This window comes from Carya illinoinensis, chromosome 2 (genome assembly GCF_018687715.1).
Source record: "Carya illinoinensis cultivar Pawnee chromosome 2, C.illinoinensisPawnee_v1, whole genome shotgun sequence".
Lineage (NCBI taxonomy): Eukaryota > Viridiplantae > Streptophyta > Magnoliopsida > Fagales > Juglandaceae > Carya > Carya illinoinensis.
Genome location: NC_056753.1, coordinates 31456919 through 31467854, shown reverse-complemented (window position 1 = coordinate 31467854; position 10936 = coordinate 31456919). Strand labels below are relative to the sequence as shown.

The following is a 10936-nucleotide window of genomic DNA, read 5'->3' as shown; positions in this document are numbered from 1 at the left end:
CAGAAGCAAGATTTTCTTGAGCTTGATCCACCTTTTTTTTTTTTTTTTTTTTTTTTTTTTCTCTTTAAAATGAAATAAACTACGGCTATGCACCATTTCGCTTTATTTCCTAGATCCCATTAGTGAATCATTTTTTTATATTAATTAATTTTTTCTTGGATATTTTATACCTAGGAATGACCGACCGATCGACGTCCATGCATCCAGGATTAGGAATAATGACTTCGCAGATTAATCATGTAAAGAAACTCTAAGCATGCATGCCTTTGGACTAGATTCGGGATAAAATGACATCTCACTCTCATACTTAAAATTTTAGAATTCATGCATGTCATCAACATATATATTTAGCTTTCAAGTTCTTACACTACACCTGTCACTTAAAAAAACAATTTATATATATATATATAGAGAGAGAGAGAGAGAGAGAGAGAGAGAGAGAGAGAGAGAGAGAGAGAGAGAGAGAGAGAGAGAGAGAGAGTTTATGGCCAGATAAAATATGTAAACGTTTGATCACATGGCATGAGTAGCACTAGCTAGCGATCTAGCCTGCCGAAAAGAAAGAAGTACTAGTAGTCTAGTAGTGGCCATGATCAATCAAAATAAGATACATCATGGACGGGCCGTCCTGGCGGGAAAAGCAAGGCTAGCTAGCTTGCACTTCCATGAAAATGAAAAATCATTGTCTTCATCAGCTTGGTCAAAATCTTTAGGAAAAATATCCCTTTCTTTCGTTTAAAGCTTCTAAACGATCCTTTAAACGTACATTGTGCTGGGTCATGCATGCATGCATGAAGCTGCTAGCTAGGCTCCTTTCAAATAAATTCAATCAATCAAACACTGCTGCTTTCATGGGTGTGTTAGTTGTAACCTTTGAGCACCATAATTATAGAATTAGAAAGCGATGGCGAAAGACTTGTTACCTAGCTTTCAGTGAAGGAAGGCTAGCTAGCATATATGCATGCAAGGTAGAAATCTTAAGTTGTGGCTCCATTAATAATTAAGCAGATCATGCAGTGATAATGACTGGTTCTCGATCGCCAGTTAGATGCTTAGAAAAAGCCACCAACGGCTCCCCCAAGGATGACCACTTCGTCTGTAGCTCGATCGATCGCCTACCACCACACATATCATATCATGTCTCTACCTGCTTCAAAGAATCTCTTTCTAAATCCCTAGTGGGAAAGGTATATTGCTCTCCAACGAGAAAAGCTGCATGCATGGTTTGAAATTAACTATGGCAGCGCCCCACTACGCATGCATGTTGGCCTAGCTAGCTTCAGACGCCTTGTGCCTAACGTACAAAAATTGATATCTTTTCAGACTAGCACCATCACTAAGTAGGCCTAGCTTGCTAGCTTGAAAAATAGTACAACTGTCTACAGCGCATTTAATATTTAGCACTGAACTGAACCTTCGATCATCTACCACCTACTTATAATGGTTCAGTACTTCTAACGTGATCATGTACCATTTGATCTTGTAGCTGTGTACTATTACTGCATGAATTCGCACCAATATTATGCAATACTACAACCCAGATCCGTATATGCATGTCAAGAAATGGCAGTAGTACTACTGCTGTAATCCGATCGAGATGAGCGAGTAAAAAAGACAGATCTACGGCTAAAAGCGGAAGATATGACTGGCACGCACGTACAAATTTGTTGCTGAGAATTAATGCATGATAGATTACAATATTCTTTCAAAATGAAAGAAACTGATTGATTTGTCTTCATGCATGATAGATAATCATGACTGATTGAATGAATTAATTAGATTTCTGCTACACCCGAGTTGATCTCAGGCGCGCCAATGATATCATGCAAAATGTGCATATTGCAGCAATGGGAGAAGGCTTCATTTTTAACGTCCTAGCTACCAAAACCTAGGTCCCACAAAAAAGGGAAATTTTTTTGTTTGCGGCCATAATTAATGCATGCATGCACTCACTATAATGCATGGTCCTGTAACAAGCATTAAATGGCCAGTTGCAATATATTCTATATGATGCAAAGGATATTCTGTCTCATTATAAATCACATGATATTTATATATGTCTTAATTAATTGGCTTATTTGAAGGCTATAGATTATAGACTAGTGGTCGGAATTGGCTGGCCACGTACCCCATATGGGAAATTCCAAATTGTTAGAACGTACAAGAATCTTCGCCTAAATTATTCTGATGAGGTGCATTAATTATAAATTGATTCGCTGCATCCACAACGAGAGGAGATCTAGAAATTAATCAGCTTGAGCTTTCATGTGGATGCATGCGTGAATATATATATATATATATATATGCAGAAAAAGTCTTATGCGCGCATGTTGTTAATGTGCTGAAAATATATATTAATATTGGTTGGTCCACATCAGATCAACTTCAGTGCAATATTGCCGAAGAAGTCGTGCATGATTCAGCCTTTCGATCAGTACCTTGAGATGAACAGCTCACCTTCCAAAAGAAAGGGAACGGGCTGCGGACAGGGACACTGCTTGAACAGTGTTTAATGTTCATCCCCATTTTTTCTCTTTAATTCCCTTGAACTCATACATGTACCCAGCAAGCATTGTTGGAGGGGAAAACATATATATAGGCCAATAATTAGGCGATCCAGAGGCTAAATATTTCGTTAATTCTAATGAAACCTCAATCGTTTAAAAAGAAAAATCGGATGTAATTAAGCAAATGACATCCGAAAAAGGTACCCGTTTTCATATGCAATAATAAGTGATCAGGACTCGAGCCCGATAGAGCTGTTCGTTTAACCAGGTCTGGGCCAGCTCAGACTAGAATACAAACTAGCTGTGCTTGGATACGTTGGGCTATATTCGAATGTTGTTCTATGCTATGGAGTTAGCCCAACCCAATGTTTTGTTTTTGTTTTTCTTTTATAGGGACATCCTAACGATGACCTTCTTTTATCCTAGTACTGCTTAGATCGTGTCCTATTACGTTTACATGGACACCCAAAGCGCAAACATTTATGTTTCTAACGTGTCTTGAAGCATGCCATGTTTTCATTGAAGCTTACCTCTGTCACAAGTAAAGTTCTTAAAAAATCAGTTTAGTTGTACGAACGATTCAGACTGATATGAAAAATTGGAGATGCAGAAGTTCATCTCTTATTGATACAGAAGTTTTTTTTCTTACGTGTATTTGTTCCAAGACACGCAATTCTGCCTTCAGCTCCGATCATCCTCTCTCTTTTGTTTGTAGGATTTCAAGGTGACAAGGCAGGCAGATACATTCTCTTTCTTTTTCTTCTCCCATCTCTTACACCTATCAAAAAGTAGGTCATCTCCTCCATAAGCTAAGTATCAAATCAACAAAGCCACTTGAATGACAGCGTCTCCATAGCTCTTTAATTAGCCTTACTCGATGCCTACAATTAATCATCCATACAAAGCATCACCAAAAGAAATACCGAGGAACCAGCTCTCTAGAATGCTTACAGATAAGTATCTTTATTTTCTGGAATTATTTACAACGTTACAAGAAGCCAGATTTTGTTTCATGCATGTTTCTACTACCCACAGAGGGTTTGCTTGAGCTAAGATTTGGAGGCACCTGTGCGTTCATCTCAGCAAGCTCTCTCACTCGTACCAAAATTGGCTCCGGGATGGGCATTGAAGTAGGCTTCCGGGAGTTCATCTATCATTGACCATAAAAAATACGTCAGCTGAACTAGCCACAGAAAGCAAAAATAATAGTTGCAATAATCAAGAACTTCAACCGAGACAGCCTGATTACACGTTGAAACAATTGTGAAATCAAAATTTCCCTTGATGAGGTAATTTAATGTTGGTAATTGCAGTTCAATGCATGATACTTAAGCGCATTCTATCAATCAGAACGGAACGGGTAAACTGATATGTGGTGATTGTAAGAGGTAGCTAAAAATAAATAAGAAAACAAACAAAAATGAAAGAAAACATAAAAAAAACTGGAATAATTAAAGAGGACAAAGAGACATCTTGTTATCCACAGCACTCAGAATTCCATGCATGAGAAGAGGACACAAGGTTAACGCCCACCCACCACCATATGCCACTAAAATGAAAATTGAATGCTTACCCCATCATCTGGAGGTGCCTGTGCGAAGCTAGCTTTAAGCAGGTTCCTCCACTTGTCCTACATGTTCCAATCTGGGTCAGCCTAATAATATTCGTAAAGGCTAAATCATTTAAACCTGCCTCTCATATTTTTTACGTATATATATGTAAAATATAAACATGCCTCGATATAACAATGTTTAGAGCATTTTAACTGGGCAGAACAAAATTAAATGTCAATTTGTACCTTAAGATCAACAGACGTGCGGTATGAATAAGATGCAAAAGCAAGTCGTTTGATCTCAGACCACCTCCCAGCTCCACACTTAGATACACCCTCAACCAATTTCATAACCTCAACAAGAGTCCAAGCTCGATGATGTTTCCTTCTCATTCCACCTTTGGCAGTGGGAACAGTTACTACATTATCATCCGAATTATCCCCAGAAGAATCTTCCTGTGACCTCCCCAAATTCTCTCCCCGTTCAATTCTGCCCATTACTGAATTCTGCCTCTCTTTCTCTAGTTCAGCAAAGAACTACGTAGGAAAAAGAATTTACTGCTAACTATACAATTAAAATGCAATTATGTTATAAGAACAAGAGATAAAATATCACTCAATTGCTCAAAAGAAATAGCACACCAGGAGATCATAGCAATCTTAAACAATTCACTGAACTTACTAGATATAGTTAGACCATCTTTTTTCATCTCACCACTATCAAATACTTGGGAAAAATTATAAGATATATCACCCTTAATGCAGTAATAGTTGGAGAAAGTTTAACGAACCATATCAGCTGCTTTATCTCATGATCCACAGAGACTACCGTCACTATAGAATATTTTAACTTGCCAGGAAACATGCTTCATAGAATAGGTGAGTAACACCAAGTGAATCACAGCAACAGGAACATGTGTACTGTACTTCTACCTCAATGTCAGTGTTCAGAAGAGTCAAAGACCACAGACTAAAAAGTGTAGAATTTTTTTCTCAGACAAAGATGACAATAACCGTTAATAAAATAACCAACATGAGAATTTCTTCCAGATACAAATTCCTATAACTCCATTTTCATGTAATTTTTATCTAATCAATTGATAATAAAAATGAAAACATTATTACGTGATAAACTCAAATTTGATCTTACCGGCTGCTGAATCTGATCTGCATATCTCCTTTTCAAAACCTTACTCCCAATATCGTCATCTGTTTGAGAACTACGAACACCAAGGGCCTTCTTTACTAGTTGAGCTGCCATGCCCATGTCACTTGGATTGAATTTCTAACAATTAAAATTTAAACCACATCACTTCTGTAGTAAGAATATTTTTTTTATAGGTATTTCTGTAGTAAGAATATTATCAGTGATAAAAAGACAAACAAACCGGATTAAACATAGACTAATGCTATTAGTTTTCCATTCAACTTTAGCCAGATCTAACCCATGTCTCATTTTAGTATCAGAACTCTACATAATTAAATTTCCTAATGCATGTAGGCGTTCAATTCTGCACTAGGAGTCCACTAGATTACCTGATACATGATTCTAATAGGTGCGGTTGTATATTCAGGGTTTACTCCCTTGGGGTTTATTTGAAAGATCCTGTGCCTTGGTGAGGTTTCATGTTAAAAAAAAAAAACCTAGTGAGTAACAACCACTAGACACCACAAAAGTTTGCGCAATTCCAACCACAGGCTGCTTCAAAGAGAAGAAGCTATAGTTGACATTCTCTGTTTGTATACTTCCTATGTGCTTGGGCTATCCCTATTTACTTGATTCGATAAAAGTTTATTTTACTTATAGAAAAAAAAAAGTTGACAAAGGGAAGGGTCAGAATGGAACTCACAATCAGTAGCCTACTTCACAGAGAGAATCAATTCCCGATTCATTTGATGTCTAGTGCAAAGGAGGGCTATGAAAGGACTATAGTATATGCTTAAGAATAAAAACACAGACCAAAAAATCCAGATGAACCAAGTCACAATCGTTTAGGTCAGTTATATAAGGTGTCGCATACCATAAGAGCCATGACATTTTTCCTTGGACGGCTTCTTCGGACCCGAGAAACATATGGAACCTGAACACCAGATCCCCCAAGAGAGTCCAACCTGGTGACAACTGTTCTCCCATCTGAAGGCACATTTTTAACAGGCCTGAGACAAGATCTGGGAGATATCTGTCCAAGTCCAACACTCTTGGGTGAACTGATTAACTTTTGGCTATAATCTCTGGATTCAACTTCAGATAGTTCTTCAATATATCGCTTGGTGGGCTTCCGAATTCTTTTGGCTGCTCTCTGCTCTGTATTAAGATGCTCACTTCCACTATCAATTTCCAAGCTATTATTTCTTGATTTCTTACCAGACCCACTTTGATGGTCTTCCGATTGGCTACCATGGCTAGTTGGTGAACCTTTGCAATTAACATCAGCTGCTCCAACTTCTGGATCCTGGGTGAATGAATCATCCACATCCTTATTGCATTCTTCTTCATCTTTCTTCACCCATTTGTTATCTTTAATTGTGAAAGTTGTGGTTGATATGTTACAAGAATTAGTCAATCCCATGGAAATCCTCCTCTTGAGCCACAGCTTGTCTTTGACAGTAGTTTCCCGCCCAAATGTTGCCTTAAACACTTCATGAAGTTCTCTAATTGATAGTTTGTCTAAGCAAAGTTCTCCATTTAACTTGGAAAAATCAGGTTTCAAACCAGTGCCGGCAGCAGAAGCTGATGATCCACTTTCCATCATTCCATCTGGAGGATTTGGGCACTCTCCAGTGCCCCCAGATTGATCGATATGGTTATCATTCAAGCTTGATGAAGGGACAGTTTCCTGTAAAGAAATTCAACATTCAAGTTTTTCATCAATACGAAGCAATTTAACATTAATCAGAACATTGGCTATTCAAAATTCCAGACACGTATGTATGTATGTACATATGTATGGACGGATGGATGCGTGGATACATATGTATAGCGTCAAACAGGTAACAAAACAGTCCACTTGGGGTACGAATAATTATGTGATTGTACAAATCACAACAAAAAAGAAAGCAACTTATGATCCAGACTCCAGAGTTATCTTATTCCCCTTATTTTGGTGCTAAAAGCATGCAAAAAATGCACATTGTCACTAATTCATGCATATCCCTCTACTACACTCCAGATTGTTATGTATTTGCCAATGCTTTCACTATAACATTATTTTTCGTCCTATCCAAACCTATTGACAACACTCATATATGCTAAATCTTGTTGTAGTATTCTTTAGACACGTGACACACTTAGAAATTACAGATGAATCACTAATTGATTACAGAGCAACCATTTAAATTTGAATCATCATTTTTGTTAAAAAATAAGACTTGGATCTGACTCATCTGAGTCGCGTGAATACATAAAAAAATTCATATCTCTATTAGTGCAGCATTTATACTAAATCAAAATATATCCACATACAAGTAGATTTTTTTTTTTTTTAACTAATGTCATCAACTTTCATTACACTTTTAAGTTATAGGTTAATGCAAGTAAACAAGATAACATTCCCTAAAAACTGAAACCAAATGTGCTATATGAACAAAATGCGAGACAACATAACTTGCAAATTTCCACATCAACTCGAGGAACAGAACTTTGATCTTTTACATGTTAGGCAAGAGCAATGATATGGAATGATATGATATGAAATAGCAATATCAATGCATTAATATTCAACAAGTGGTTATGGAAACAATCTTATAAGATAGCTAATTGATAATCCATTCAATCCTGAAACAGAGCAGGAACCAATATCGCCCCCTCCCTTAAAAAAAGGGCAACAAATACCTCAAGCTGCGCATTTTGTTTACCAGCATCTACTTCTGAGGTCTTGGTCTTCAATAAACCTGGCATATATTGTGTTATTCAACTATGGAAATTAATATGTAACCAGAAACAGAATATTTAAAGTATGTGTCCAATAAAGTGAACCACGTTGCTAATGAGGCAATATCTGTTCAGCACTGAACATAAGTGAGTTGCAAAATCCATCAGTAGCGATATTCATTCAGACAACATTAAAAAATAGTCAAACAAGTAGTGCATTATATGTGGTAGTATAATACTCTGCCAAATCTTAAATTCAAAAGAAAACAAAACTAGAGATCCCTACAGGTATAACAATGAATCCTAACCCAAAGAGAAGCAAACATTAGAATAAGGTTTCTCATTATCAAATACCCCCCCCCCCCCCAGCGGGGGGAACAGCAGCAAAAGAAGAAAAGACAAATTCAATCTCAGAAAATAAAACCAAAAAACTTCATTGCAGAAAAATTTAAACCCAGAACATTCCAGTACCAAGATACAAAACTCCTTGATCCAATAGTAATGTAAAGTAAACAGTTCATATCTATCTGTGTTGCCATCACAATTTCTGCATATTGATAAAATCTAAAGAGGAAGGATTAGTAGAAATGGTAACAAAAGCAGACCTTCTGGGTTTTCTAACGGTATCTTCTCAGAAGATGACCCTTCATTGCCTATACTCCCCATAGTCTGCTCAGTGTTGGCAACATCATGCATTTCACTCTTTTCATCTTCAAGAAAATCCTCAACCTCCATTACATCATCATCTGTTGCAGGCACTAATCTCCCATCTCCTTCAACCTATATATCAATTAAGACATCATATCACATTAAGATGAAGAGAATCATTCTTGGTAAGTATGATGAGTTTTATTAAATGTTCAAATAAAAAGAGAGGCATAATCAAACTTTTATGAAATATCAAAAGTTTCACTTCTGTTGAACCTTTAGCAGCACAAAATGAAACCAACAGAAAAATTGCACTTGTGAAAGGTAAAAATTTCATTTAGACAACTGTGGTCTTTTGTTCTACACTAGTCGAGATACTTACTGGGTGATGCCAGGTATGGTGCCTGAAATGATGTCTTGCAGGAGGGGCATGTACCGAAGAGGGAGGAGAGGGCAAGGTTTGTGTCTAGTTCAGGAACTGGACCCAAGCCAAGTTCAGAGGGAGAACCCCACCAGCTTGAAAAGCAAAGCTGATTAACATTGTGCTCAAGGGGGTAAGGGAATCAGTAGGCAAGATTAACAACAATGGTTTCTGAGAATGTCCTTACTTGGGTGTCTATCTCCTTTCCACTGATCTATCTTGCTTGGACTTTTCTTATTCTTCTTCATACCAATAACATACAAGCTGCCTATCAACTCCCAGGCATTTTCCCTAACAACTTGCTTCTAGTTGCATTTGGCACAATTACAAGCCTTTGGTATTCAACAAAATTTCCACATACAAATCAAGCAAGGGGCAAAGTGTGTTTTCTTTTGCATTTACATCTTGACCAAACCTCAATTCAACATTTTTCCACATATTTACATATAGACTACAAGGGAAAAAAAAATACCCGGACAAGCTTGTAGACAACCGGATCAGCAATCTGCTTTGGTGAAGACAGAGCCGAGCTACTTTTATCAAACCCAGTCTCTTCAATCTTCCCTTCATCATTCCACTCAACTCCAACCACTGTTTCCATGGAAAATCCACCACATGCAACTCAAATACACAAACTGAACATCCAAAACAAATAAACAGAAAAAATAAATAGATAATTCAATGTGAACTTTTTTTTCTTTTCTTTTCAAAATTACAACTTTATCCATCACATGCGAATCAAACATACAAGCAAGAATACATAACAATAATAATTTAAAAAACAAGCACAACAATACTATTAACTTAAATTTCCTATATCCACACAGATAAACTTATACACCATGATTCTGAAAACTAAAATTAACAACTAAAACCAATCGTATATAATCTAGATACGATAATATCGGTGCATAAGTACCAAAAAAATAATTGGAAGTATAAAATTTGAAGTTTTCTAATTTGCAAACACAAAAACTCATATCCACATTGCAAAAACGGAAATTTTATAAAATTAAAGACTGAAACGAGACCAAATATGCTCCTAAGAACACAAAATTGATAGAAATGGAAAAAAGCTAGGAATTAGTCGAAGATGTTGCATTTCGAAGCTTAATCGACTTGAAAAAGAAACTTGGTGGTCGGCGGCTCACCATAGGACTGGGTGACCGAGTTGATTCAGTCGCTGCAACTAAAAGCCCCGCTGAAAAGGACCGATTCCGACCGAGTAGTAAAAAGCGTCTGAGACTGTGTAGAGGAAAGGAGTTGTCGAAGAGAGAGAGAGAGACTAGACTGACTTCGGGGGAGAGAAACCAATTCGATGGTAAATTGTGGGAATTTAATTCGATGATAATTTCAGGGATTTTCCTTTCTTTTTTTTTCTTTTGAGAGAGAGAGAGAGGAGAGAGTGAGAGAGAGAGAGAGAGAGAGTCTTTGGACTCGCTTTTCCAATACGCTGTGTTTTTACTGTGTGTCACGCAGGTTCGGAATCGAGTAATATTCTGAACTGAATTTGAGGAGGGTTTGGAGTCCGTCCGGTTGCCAATGCGAGTAGAGTGCCACGTCCTCATATTTTTAACTTGTTACACAAGTTGAGTTTATTTACAATGAAAATAGTAAATACAAAAGGACGATGCTTCTCGACCGATGTCTCAACCGATAGTTGAATTGATAAAGTGTAATTTCAGATTTTCTTTAAAAATATTTTTAAATATTTTTTTTATAAAAAATACATAAATTTAATAATATTCACTTTCTTAATATTAAAAAATTAAAATAAAATATTGATCAAAACCCGCGATCTTTCATAAAGTTCAACAAACATTAAAATGAGTTAAAAAGAATTGCGGGAACAAATGAGAAAAATAATATTCTTTTCAATTGCTATGTCGTCGTTTTCTTCTTCACCCTCAATCATATATATATATATATATATATAA

At 36.7% G+C, this 10936-nt stretch overlaps 1 protein-coding gene across 5 annotated transcripts; it reads right to left on the bottom strand.

Moving 5' to 3' along the window:
* Nucleotides 1-3001: 3001 nt before the first annotated feature.
* LOC122300919 lies at nt 3002-10429 on the bottom strand. Of its 5 annotated transcripts, XM_043111899.1 has the most exons (10): nt 10151-10429; nt 9472-9634; nt 8536-8710; nt 7892-7950; nt 6081-6896; nt 5210-5344; nt 4306-4596; nt 4081-4137; nt 3574-3657; nt 3002-3388 (listed from the first exon to the last, which is right to left on the bottom strand). In XM_043111899.1, the coding sequence occupies exons 2-10, from the start codon at nt 9598-9600 to the stop codon at nt 3368-3370; spliced, it is 1767 nt and encodes a 588-aa protein (XP_042967833.1). In that variant the 5' UTR covers nt 9601-9634; nt 10151-10429; the 3' UTR covers nt 3002-3367. The 5 variants fall into 5 exon arrangements, with proteins under 5 accessions (XP_042967833.1, XP_042967832.1, XP_042967835.1 ...); XM_043111898.1 differs by lacking the exon at nt 3002-3388 and having other exon boundaries at nt 3428-3657; XM_043111901.1 differs by lacking the exons at nt 3002-3388; nt 9472-9634; nt 10151-10429 and adding exons at nt 8961-9108; nt 9187-9445 and having other exon boundaries at nt 3428-3657.
* Between the last annotated feature and the right edge of the window lie 507 nt (nt 10430-10936).

What these genes read in the sequence shown, in the direction of transcription:
- LOC122300919 (XM_043111898.1), bottom strand. Translation starts at nt 9,600, where the DNA reads ATGGAAACAGTGGTTGGAGTTGAGTGGAATGATGAAGGGAAGATTGAA. An exon ending in ACCGTTAGAAAACCCAGAAG is followed by an intron (nt 7,951 to 8,535) that starts GTCTGCTTTTGT and finishes AATATATGCCAG; the next exon opens with GTTTATTGAAGACCAAGACC. An exon ending in AGGCACCTCCAGATGATGGG is followed by an intron (nt 3,658 to 4,080) that starts GTAAGCATTCAA and finishes GGTCAATGATAG; the next exon opens with ATGAACTCCCGGAAGCCTAC.